The sequence below is a fragment of the Halyomorpha halys genome, unplaced genomic scaffold, assembly GCF_000696795.3.
Source record: "Halyomorpha halys isolate HHAL.00 unplaced genomic scaffold, Hhal_1.1 Scaffold965.1, whole genome shotgun sequence".
Classification (NCBI taxonomy): domain Eukaryota; kingdom Metazoa; phylum Arthropoda; class Insecta; order Hemiptera; family Pentatomidae; genus Halyomorpha; species Halyomorpha halys.
The window spans coordinates 256,015-269,132 of NW_027114872.1; the positions used below are offsets into that span (position 1 = coordinate 256,015).

A 13,118-nucleotide genomic window follows, 5' to 3' on the forward strand; every position below is an offset into this window, starting at 1 on the left:
TATATAAAATTATAAATAAAAACTGTAATATAATACAAATAATATGAAGGATCTAACTGCAAAACTCACATCCTCTGCTTAATTTTATAATAATTATGAAAATCCTCTAATTTCAATAAAAAAAGGGTTATAAACTTGCACTTTTTAAAAATATAATGTAGTTACACTTTAATATGAATATGATTCTATATATGTTTAAAAACCTCATTTCACCACAATAAAAAGTTTTTCATTTTAACTTTAAAATTTGCTGAAATAGAGAATCTGTGTTTTGCAGATACCCCCTTCATAAAGAAGATATCATTACTAAAATTATACTTTATATAATTACTTGATAGTTTCAGGAGTTCCTTCATTATGTTTGAACATGACATTATTCACCCAAGTGTCACCATGATTTAGGACATGGAAACCCCCTTCTTGAAGTTGAGTGATCTCCTGGAGTTTCTTTACTGCTATTTCAGGTATGTGGCTAACATTTTCAATGATGTCTTTCCTAGACACAAAAAATGTTTATTAAATAATATGAAAATCACAGTAATTATTTAATCATATACACCCATAACCAAGATTGTTAGGATTAGGATCTTATATACAAGGCAGAGCAATCATGCAGAATCATGTATAGAGATTGTTGAAGCAATGTATATTGACAGTCCAAAGACTTTTTCGTGTATACACTTTAAAATCCTTATCCCTTGTTATCTGCTATAAAATACAATTTTTAAAGTATTACATATTTATGCTACTAATAATGTATACACATTAAACGTAATACGTTGTGAATGTATACGTTGTAATAATGGGTATAACACAATACATGTATACACATTAAAATCCTTATCCCTTGTTATCTGCTATAAAATACATTTTTTAAAGTATTACATATTTATGCTACTAATAATAAATTATTTACATGAACTTAGAATAATCAATACTATACCTAATAAAAAGAAAAGAAGTCATATAACTGGTAGTAACTTTATTTGTTTCTTAGATAACATTTTAACTGGTATTATCAGATCAGATTGCCCCTTTGTTCAAAACCTTTATTTAAGAATCACAAGAGTTTATTTGAAAACCAAATGAAATGAAAAAATAATTTTATTCTGGGACATATATCCCCTAAGAATAAATACATGGTTCATACATTAAGATTTTTGTCTCGCAAGCATTTACAAGTTTTCTGTAAGTAAAATAAAATTACATTGGGATATTGGCATAACTACTGTTTATAATATTAATCAATATATGCCTATTTATTTTATTACAATGATGTGAAGGTTTGATACAATAAGTGTAGGAATAGGTGTTGTTTAAAGGAAAGAATGGATGAGGACTGAAGAATGAAGATGGGAAGAGAATTCCAGAAGGAGGTTGCACGTATGACAAAGGATTTGCTAAAGAAGGCGGGTCTACAGGAGGACATATATAAATCAATCAGTTGGGATCTGGTGTTCAATGAGTGGATGGATGAGCGAAGAGTGAGGAGATCAAGGATATAGGTAGGTTTTTGATTTTAAGGACTTGGAATAGGAAAACACCAAGGAGGTATAGCCTTCGGGAGGTTGGATAGAACCACTTCAACTTGGTATACCTGTGGGAGACTTGAGAGCACCTTGGGAACCCAAAGATATATCTTACAAAGCAATTTATGAGTCTCTTCAGTCTCAACTCTAGTCCTGCAGATAGCCCTCCATAGACCAAGGGACTGTAGTTGAAGTGGGAGAAGACGAGAGAGGATAATAGGAACTGACAGGTGTTCTAAGGAATGGAATTACGGAATCTTAGGAATTGTTTGAGTACAGATTTTTGAGAAATGATTTTACAGAGATTTGTGTGTGATTTGAGAAATGTGATTATTCGAGGAGAAGTGTTGGTCGAAGGTAGCTACAAGGTTTTTTATTGTAGTATAGAAGTGAATCGGGTGGTTGTTAAGGAAGAGAAGAGGACAATAAGGGAGGGAATGAAGGAAGCGCTTGGAATCGATAAGAATGAGCTTAGTTTTTTCAGCATTCAGGTTCAAATCATTGTTAAACACCCATGTGTTAATGCTATCAATATCTTCTTGTATCTTTTGGATGGATACCTCAAGCATCTCAGAGGGATGGAAGGATGGATGTATTTGGTGATCGTGTGTATATAAGTGGTATTGTGCGTGGTGAATGGAATCAGGTAGATTGTTAATATAAATGGAGAAAAGGATTGGTGAAAGTGAGGACCCCTGAGGAACACCTCATGTCAGAAGAAGAGGGGGGGGAGGAGGTTTTTTCAGAATGATGACTGGGAAAGATGGCACAGAAAGGAGAGGAACCAATTTAGGACAATATTTGACATGGAAAGGTTTTGAAGTTTATTTAGGACGATCTTACGGTTAACTGTGTCAAATGCTTTCAAAAATCAAAAAGAACTAAAATTGATATATGATGATTGTATATAGCAGATTGGAGGTCTTGGGATATTTTCAATATTTTTTTTTCAGAGGATAAAATTAATAAAAGCAGTTTTCAAATTATTAGTTTTTATTCACTCTTGACAGTTTATATGTTTGTGCCAGTTCTTTTATAAGTATTTTTTTTTTTAAGTACAACATATATATTCAAGAAGAGTAACTAAACAAGGTGCTAAGTGGAAATGTTCAATGAAGAATATTACTTTCTCTGTAGTCGAAATCATTAAAATAAATCAAGATCAAGACATGTTCTCAAGACCATATAAGGAATATCTGGAGACCTTGATTGACAACATGCCCATACTATGAAAGAATGACCAATATTGTTTGTCTTATAACAGTTGGTCATTGTCTCGCTGTTGTTGATTGTTAAACAGAAGATAAATTCCTATTGACTACTAAACTAAAAATTGTGTTTTTCTCTATTTTATCAAACATCTCACATGTTTGGCTTTTATACAATTATATAGAAAGCTATATCTTTCTTTTATATCATTCTTTTTAATATTAATTCCAATTAATTGCAACCTATCCTAATTCATTGGCATAAGCATCTATAATTAGTTAATCCAAGTTTAAAGGTTGGAAGGTCATTTGAGTGGTAGAAAAAAAGGTACACAAAATAGTAGAAAATTAATAAGTAAAATAATAAAAGTAATAAAATTAATTAGTAACCCCACTTTGTAGGGCTTTGACAGGGCTAAATGAAAACAAGATACATACTTGCAAATGCAAGATAAGTATTATGATAATATAAGAATATGCATCGGAAGTTATATAAAAATATTAATAAAAAAAAAAAAAAGTAAACTAAAAGAATTTAAATGGAATAAATGAATAGAATAATTATTAATAACAAGTATAGTAATGGATGATGGAATTAAAAATGTACCACTGCTATAATAATTAGTGAAAAAATAATTAATTGAGGTATTAACACATATAGTAGAATTAACTGAAGGAAAGTGTGAGGAAATAAACAAGTGTAATTATACAATCATACATTAAACATATTAAGGGGATTGGTAAATGAAGGCAAATAGATAAATAATGTAAGAGGTGTTAACATTAATTCTGGAAGATAGAGAGTAAAATGGAAACAGAAAAAGATTTGGCTGAGAGGAGGTAGAATGAAGTGGATGTAACAATTTAGGTTTACTGGAAAATTTGTGAGAAGGAAGAACAACCAGAAAAGGTACTAAATGTTTATATTGAGATAATAAAAATGAAAAAATGGGAATAAATGGCAACACAAACAATTGAATAAAATAAATAAAAAGGATAAAAGAATGTATAAAAAAGAGAACAAAAATAAAAAATATATATACAATCAAAAGAATAGATTAATTAAGTATGAGTATAAACGTCAAATAAAAATTTTTATGGATAGACTTGGCTATAAGGCATTTTTTATGGTAGGGGACTGTAGTAATGATTGAAGGTTGTTTTAAGTAAAAGTAGTGGTTGAGGATCAAAGCTAGTTCAAATAGTCTTATAGTCTAGTTATGGGAGATGCTGTTTCTCAGCCTAATTAGTTCTAGTTATACCAAATTTAATTACTCTAGCTGTTACTTGTTTGCTGAAATTTTTTTTCTTATTGGGAATCAAACAGTCAATGAAATGAGGAATTTTAAATAACTATAAATTAATTTAAAATCAGGAGTTTAATGAATTATTAAATGAATCTTTGGAACTCATAATTTAATTCCTTTCATCGCATAACTTTTTTTTTTATTTATAATATTTTTATTTTTTGAGACTGGTTATAATTGTTTACATAAAATCAATTGTATCCAAATTAAAGTCTCAAAACATTCTTTATTTTCTCAAAATTCCAACGCTTCAGCCATCCTCAAGGACAATTTTAAAAACCAATTTACACTCACATAAATTATTTTTTTAAAAAATTGTCCAGGCCATTCTGACCAGGTCACTATTTTCAGTAAAAATTACCTTACTTTGTCACTATTTTATTAATATTAAGCTTTAACGGTCATTTCTGACGTACGGGGGGAAGGGAGAGAGGGAGGAGTTATCTACAGGTGACCATCCTATTCTAACCATGGTAGGGGGTCAAATTTTTCATTATGTTGAACCGGCACTAAATGAAAAAAGTCAATGCCTCAGACCAGATTTGAACCGGTGCTACCCGCAGTTCCCAGATTGCTAAGACCTGCCTCAACCACCCGGGCTACAGACTGCCCTTCCATCATATAACTTTTAATTTACTTATAGTCTACACCTATTTTTTCTATTCTTTTATTTTTATCAATAAATGTCAATAATGTTTATACTTCAAAAAGCTTGTTTAATTTAAATAAATGGCTATTATTTGAATAGTCTATAGTGAAGATTTAGGAATTGGTGTTAGTATCCACACTGTAGTTGGAAATGGTCAAAAGTCAAACTATTGAGATAAAAAAAAAAAAATGTATTGAGTTAGCACTTTAAATGCTATAAGATATATTTGGGAACTCACCATTCAGGAGACCATTCTTGTGTTGCAATTCTGAGGAGATATTGAAAGCCTGAAGTAATGAAGTCATGAAGGTGTTCATATCTTCCATCAAAGACAAAGTTTTTGAAATCTGCAGATTTCAGTTCACCTATGTCATGCAGGACTACAGATATAGCATGGAACTGTGCCAGCCCACGCATGACCAAAGCAGCATGCTGATAGTCCAGTCCGTTGGTTCGGTCCACTGTCTGATAGCCGAGTACCTGTATCATTTATATTATTTATTAGACCAAGTTTTGAAATATATTAATAAAAAATCAGATAAATGTAATAGTCAAATTTATTACTCTTCCTAATACAGTTTTTTCTGAAAACTTTAGGCTTATCCAAAATAGCAGATCATTAGCAAAGTTTTAATTTCTTTGTTTTTGTCCATTTATTTCTGTGTATTCCTTTAGATTTGATGATTAATAATTATTGAATCAAACCAACATTGGTTATCGTAATTATTTAGAAAAAAAATGAATAAGGTTTCATTTGACTTTTGAAAATTACAGTTATATCATGGAAAACAATAATTTATGATTATTAGTGATTTTTCATACTTCTTAATTGATTTAGACCACTATGTTGTATAGTCTATACAACACCACTATAGTGTTATAGTTGCATATGTAAAATTTTAAAATATATTCCTCTCTAAACTCAAACATCTGGTTAGGATGAGAAACAAAATAAGTATTAAGAATTTGAAGATGAGTTTCACAACCCTATGAGATTAATGTTCTCTTGTGTAATTTCATTCTATCTATACAAAGAAAACACTTAAAAATTCTGAGTGTTCTAAAAGGTTAAATTGAAAACACCTTTCCATCTACTCTCAATGGCTTATACATCATTGGCTAATTAAAATGATTATTACTTCTATTTGGCTCCAATTACATAGAGAGAAGAATAAATATAAATATTTTTTTTAGAATTCCTGTAATGTATCTGTTCAAACCTTAAATTCATGATGCATTTCATATAATTAGGATAATGTTAATTATATCTAATGTTTAATTAATTATATCTTCTCAAATTGTGTATATTATGTATATTTAAATACATAATAAGCATTTAATTAATATTGTGACTAAATTAAAAATTTGTTTTTAATTATAAGGAGATCAAATATACAAATAAATGTTGCTAAACAATACCCCCTGGTTTGTGAGTACGTAAATCTGGACAAAATATTCCAACTAGTCCCTTTCCCACTCGGTTTTCATGTGTCCTATTCTAGTCTACAATATTAATATAATATGGATTAAGGCTTATTGTGAAAATAAAAACTTTATTTTGTTATTTTGTTTATCCCCTACTTGTACATTTCTGACATACAGGGGGTGGTTATTTTAGAGGTTACCAACCTATTCTAATCAGAATGAGGTGTAGATAGTTGACCGTAGATTAATGATTGGAGAAGTTTGTCGGGGGGTGCGTTCAGCAAAGAACAACATAAATAAACAAAACAATATTTATTTATTTTATGCCGACATTTCGACCTAAGTTTCAGGTCTTCATCAGGGCTATAGAACAAAAGAGATAACAACAACATTTAGAGAAACATACAATTGAAAAGGAATAGTATACAAACAGTTTACAATCAGTTGCAGGCCTACCTTCTACGCCATAACGTGAGTCTCCTTTCTCGTTCTCATATTTGTTACATTATTCTTTTCCCATTCTCCATATTCTACCTTTTCCTATTGTATATGTATGTGTATATATATATATATATGCACATATATATTTATATTTTAGTATAGGTATATAAGTTAATACTCGCACTGTAATTGATATATAAGCCACCCACAATTTTTCATTGTCTGCCATAGTGTTCAATTTGTAGATTCAATTTATTTATTTATTTTTTCAGTTTTTTAGACACTACTTGCATATCTTATATTATACATATCTTCTTACCAACATGATATTATATTTCATCTTTCACTCTTTTCAATCTACTACCATCTGATTCCACGATTATCGATCAATTACAATTTTTTTACTATTCAATTATCAGTTATCAATTTTTTATCATTTGTAATTCATTTCAATATTTTGTACAATTCTAAATTTGTTTGTATACTATTCCTTTTCAATTGTATGTTTCTCTAAATGTTGTTGTTATCTCTTTTGTTCTATAGCCCTGATGAAGACCTAAACTCAGGTCGAAACGTCGGCATAAATCGAGATTCATTCTTTAGGGCAGCCATGAAATAAATTTCAACCTGTAATTCCTTTTCAAATGGTTGCACAGTGGGACGAAAATTACCAAAACTGGATATATTTCTATAAATTTCAAAAGAATCGGCCTAGAACTTTCAGATTTTTAATATTTGTAGAGAGGCCATTTTTCCTTATTGAATTCAACCTGTCAATAATAATGAAACAAATTTTAGAATATAAAAAGATGCTAAAAAAATATTTAATATATGCCAGTCTTCTTTTCCTAAATTAACATGTTATTAATTATATTAATGTTAATAATAATAAAATAAATTAAAATTTTCAAAAAATAATTAATTTTTGGGTTTTCTCTGTTGTTGTTTTTTTTAAATTATAAACCTATACCAAATTTGTATTCTCAAGAGTTGAATGGGAACCAGGAAGGGCTTTCTTAAAATTTCTTTATTTTGATTTTTTAAGGTGCTTATTTTTTATTATAATTTTTACAACTCGAATTTTTATTTAGGAATAAAAAAGTGTTTAGGAAAAATTTGTATTCATAACTTGAAAACCAATCATTATTGGAATAACTCCTATTACAATGAATTATGCAAGAGTAAATTATATACAGTTTTGACTATAATATTTTTTTATTAGGACTTGAAAGTTTAGGGATGTTCTGAAAATTGCTCTGATATGTTTGTTTTTTTTTGGAATGCTGATTATGATTTTCAGTTTTGTGACCTTAAACGTTTCTGTGGGGACCCCATTTTTGGCTTAATTATTATTTTACGGAATTCCAGGCCCCTGGGGATTTCTCCCCTCCTCCTAATACTTCCTGACGACCAGCCTGGTTAAGGAATGACCTTCCACCGCTTAATACTGGCCTTGGTTCGAAATCCACCATGCTCTGAATCAATTGCCGTAATCTATTTGTTAAAATAACTAGCTTGAGGTGAAAAATATAAGTTAATCATTCACTAAATACATATTTTATTTTATTAAGGATCCAAATAATTATTAAAGATTTATTAGTATTATCAAGTTGTCTTAATTTAGTTGTTTGATGTTTATTAGTGGTTAATATCTTCGAATGCCTTAGCAAACTAAAGCTAAAATAGGAACCTAACTCAATCTGAAATTCTGTTGTTATTTTTAATTTTTAGTTATTAAAAAAAAAAAATAAAAACTATGCTCCTAACTATTAGACAGAAAATTTCTCCAAAATTATCCAGATAATGTAGGTACATTCGACAGAAGTGTGATGACCTACTATGTGGTTGTAAACACATTTGTTCGACCTCGTGTGACAGGAAGCCGGTTATGGAGGTTATTTTTAGACCACTGTAACTTTCCACCTCCTTGAAGAATTTTAATGATATGCCTTTCAAAATATCGTGTGTTGATAAACATAGTCCATTAGGCTTAGAATGTTGATTACTACAGAATTAATGTCAAGTTACCGAAGATCTCATTCATCACAATTCAGTAACTTATTAGTTGGTTTGATGAGCATTAGTATTAATTTGTAAGAAATATTTGTTCCATTTTGCTTCTTCACTACCGAAGTTTGGAGGGAACTTAGAATTCATGCAGGAAATAAAAAAAATTAAAGATATATATTTCCTCAGAATTGCAAATTTTCAGTCTATTTTACGTTAGGGGAATCTAGGTGGGCATTTGGTTCCGTGTCAGTCCTTTGCCATCTTTGTACAGGGGTAAATATATCGAATGGTAAATCCAATTTTAATGGGAATTTTTAGGAATTGTGCGGGTTGGCAACTTGTATACACTTATCTTATATTGATTTTAGCTGATTTTGCCCTACTATTAATAATAGTCAATTACCATGTATTGTGGTTTCTTTCTCTAATAGGTCCATCCTACAGACTGTCCAACAATTAGTGGTTTAGTCACTAGGTAACCCCAGTCTACAAACAAAATCTTTTAGTCGGATTTGTCACTATTTGTCAGCGATATATAAAAGGAAAAAAAGATAAAAACGGAGAAGTGAACTGACATTAATAGTTGGCAGAAATTTTTACTAATGAGTATTTATTATTAAATATTATTATATAATAAGAAAATATTTGACTTTTTGCCGAAACATATTAATTTTCGTTCAAATTTAACAAATTTAAGTGTGTTTACAAAATCGTTTATGTTATCGGTCATACTTTCTCAATTGACGTCTATTCATTGACACACATAAGATAGTGTCATTGACATAATTGAGGTGTATTCACCTCTGCCTTAAAGAGATTATTTTCGAATACCTACAGTTACTACCTATTGTCAATAATAAGTATTTTATTTGATCTTTATTTTGAAAATATATAATACACATTAGAAGTGGATCAATCATTGTCTTTAGAAAGCGCTAAATAGAACGATTAAATCGATTTCCCATGAATCATGCTCCGATTTTTATTCGCTTTTATTACTATCACTTACCTATGTATGGAATATATAGTAAGGGAAAGTATTACTATCGTGCAAAATTTCGAATTCGTGTTTTAGGCGGAAATACATGTTTTGAGATCCTCTGAGGCCAAATAACAATCGCAAAATGATCTGTGTATGAACAGCCTGGCTCAGGAACGAAAAGTCTTACGGAAATGAAATAACATATTCAAGGCAAGTATATACCTGGAATGTAACAATACCTTTTTTCCCATGAAAAATCGCTTTAGAATCGATTTTTAACATTTTTTCGACTTTCTTGAAAACAGCACTAAGGATTTTGATTAAACTCGACCTGTCAATGCACAATCAAGTAGTGTTTTATGTCAGCTAAGAGATATCATCATTGAAATAATAAAAGAGGTCTTAAATGACGATTTTTTTTTTTTTAATAATTTTTTTATTGTTATTTACAACTGTATAAAAATGTATACAGCAAGTAAATTTGCTCTTAGTGATGAAATGATATGATACAAACATGTGGAGAATCTAGCCATTGATAAAACTCCAATAAAATTTCTAAAGAAGAAGATCTCGAGGTCATCTTCTTTTCAGACGCCTAGGAGGATTATCAGATAGTGAAGGAGAAGCCAGGTTAGAAACAAGTGGGTTTGGGTGGTTGAGAAGTTTATCATGGAAGACTTGGTATCTGATTCTGGCCAAATCGGTAACATGTGGAACATTGAGGTCCTGGTGGATGACTTGATTTGTGATAAAGTAAGGAGCATTAAGGATTTTGGAATGTATGGATTGGATTCGGGATGAATTCGATGGCTTAGTGAAGCCCCAAAGCTCAACTTCGTTTTGTCCAGATAGGCCTTATAAAAGTCAAGTAGATAAGTCTTTTGTAATGGATAGGAAGTTTAGACCGTTTGTCTAATAAGTGCAGTAATAGTCGAAATCAACGTGCTGTTTCTTAAGTCAACATTTAAGGGTGATGAAAATACATAGTAATAAAAATACAACCCATTATATAACCATAACACAATCAACAAATTAATTACTTCCACTTCGTAAAGGCTATATTTATGAGTGTATGACTCATAATAAATTGATTGAGTTCCGTTATTCAAATTTTATTAAAATTTTTGCCCAACTCTAATGGTTGGTAAAGGTAAAGCACTTTAACCCGTTATCGATGGATACGTAGTGAAATGTAAAATCCTTAAGTTTACTTTTTATCTTCTTTCTTATTTATTAAACTTACTTTACTTACGATTACTACATCTATTTCAAATAATTTTTTTTTCTTTAATCTTTAAACACCAAATAGTTTATTTGGGTTGCTTAAATAATCATGAAGAAATAAATTTGTTTGATGGCCTACCTGCAAGTCTTCCAAAACCAGGGTATTATTAAAGTGTCCAATACAATGAGCCCATAGTGGTTCCTCATGTATACTTATCATTTTGGCGATAAGTTTTTCCATCTTTGGCAGCACTTCTTTGTACATCTGAAATAAAATATTCTTGTTATTATGAGATTTTTTATTTAGAATACAATTATCTTGAAACGATAAAAAAAAAAAAAGAAAAATTTATCTTGAGAAACTTTCTCTAAAGATATTGTAAGATAATGATTAATTTTTACTTTTGATGCGATATATATCAAAGGCATCCTTTTTAATTCTGATTCTTAAGAATTGATAATGGTGTATAAATTATTTTATAGCATTACCATACTCTGCAGCAATAATATTTTTATCAACTGAATTCTAGTTTTAAAATAGTATATCTGTTATGGCAAAGCGAAGAAAATTGTATAATATTTTTTACAGTACCCCGTATTATATTACTGGGAAAAGTTTCTATAAAAGTGGTTTATATGATTATTTGGACTATTCATGTGTCAGAAAGAATGTTTCTTGTAACCTTGCAGGGTATTCATAGACAGGACTGAAAATCTAAAATTAAGTTATCCTTTTTTATATAGAGTCACAAATAATGGCTGGGATGGTTTTTAATTAATTTAGTTTTAGTAGAGCTTAAAACAATATTGATATTACAAATGAATGCTTCATTTTTGTTAATTATTACCAGCGAAACAAGATAATGCTACATTGTTCTATTTCTAATATATTTGATATATATTATAAAAAAAAAAAATATTTTATTCGTTAAATAATCTTTAACAGAAATAAAAATTTTACCAATTAAGAAACCAGCCGATTTCCAAAACTGTATCCAACGATGAATTAGCTATTACGGTATAGTTTATCCATAAACCTAATGATATAGCAAAACTATACCAATAAGAGATATAGTTTGACATTACAATGTCTAATGCACTGTTCACATACGAAATTTTATTACACCACACGATAACTAAAGACAGGGCCGAAACGTCAGGAGGACTAGCATAATTTTGCAATTCCTTCTGCCTTTCCTTCCCACCAATAGGAGTCAACAGTTTTATCACTTTATTTTGGATTAATATATGTCGAAATAAATATTTTGATCTCAAAAAAATGTAGATATTTAATTTACATACCTAAAGTACAAAATACAGACAATATACCAATTAATCAAAAATACAAACAAATTGAACATTATTAATTTGTAGAAATAATAACATAAAAGTTTCACTCCTCAAGCTTTTACAGAAAAAATCTTTACGATCTCATCATTAAAGTTGGCGACTTGCGTGTCTGAGGCTACTTCTTCGTTAATTTTGGAGGAGCTTTCTCACCGTTCGATTAAAATGTGATAATATTGAATTGTAACACTTTTTGATTTAATTTTTTTTTACGGGAATAATTTATTTACTTAACTTAAACATTAAATTTCGCTTGAAACAGGCCCTCAAGACCCCAATACTTCGCTCCCTGTTTACAGTCACGTTTGGCCAAATGATTGTAGTATTTGTATCCCTACTACGTTAAATATGGGTCGCATAGCATAGCGCCAAGAATTTATATCTCAAACATTATTTGACGCACAGATGTCTATTAGCACTCAAATTAAAGTTTAATGAGCTATACAGTAGTTTATGATGTTTATCTTCGTAGGAGTAATAGTTTACATGAAATTTGCTAAAATAAATTGATTTATAGTTGTTCGGACAAATTTTCATTTGCCAAATTTATATTCATATGTGAATATCATAAAAATTACTACCTCTATGAAGATAAGTGTCATAAACTATTTTATAGTCACTTAAATTTCCTTTATTTTGAGTGTTATGGCAGACATATGTGCGTCTTATGGAACTAGAAATATATTTTTTCAAAAATCCGACATTTTATACGAACAACTAGAAATTAACAATTTGTGAGTTTATTTTGTCAAATATCATAAAAACTACTACTCCTACAGAGATAAAAATAATTAAATATTTTTTAGTAAATTTAACTAGCTTTAATTTGACCCCTGGCAGACATCTGTACGTCCAATGGTTTCTGAAATGAAGTTTTTCATAAATCAAACTTATTGTCCGAACAACTATAAACCAATTTATTTTAGCAAATATCATGAAAACTACTATTCCTACGAAGGTAAAGGTCACAAACTTCTTTATAGTCCATTAAACTAG

The 13,118-nt window shown here is 29.7% G+C and overlaps 1 protein-coding gene across 2 annotated transcripts in view; it reads right to left on the bottom strand.

Annotated features, from left to right (window-relative positions):
- LOC106687459 (uncharacterized) overlaps positions 1 to 13,118 on the bottom strand; it is a 49,050-nt gene that overhangs the window by 8,251 nt on the left and 27,681 nt on the right. For both annotated transcript variants that reach the window (XM_014431359.3, XM_014431360.3), the window contains 3 exons: positions 10,915 to 11,040; positions 4,932 to 5,173; positions 332 to 496 (listed from right to left, as the gene is read on the bottom strand). In XM_014431359.3, coding sequence (XP_014286845.1) covers positions 332 to 496; positions 4,932 to 5,173; positions 10,915 to 11,040 — 533 coding nt within the window. The remainder of the gene's footprint in view (positions 1 to 331; positions 497 to 4,931; positions 5,174 to 10,914; positions 11,041 to 13,118) is intronic.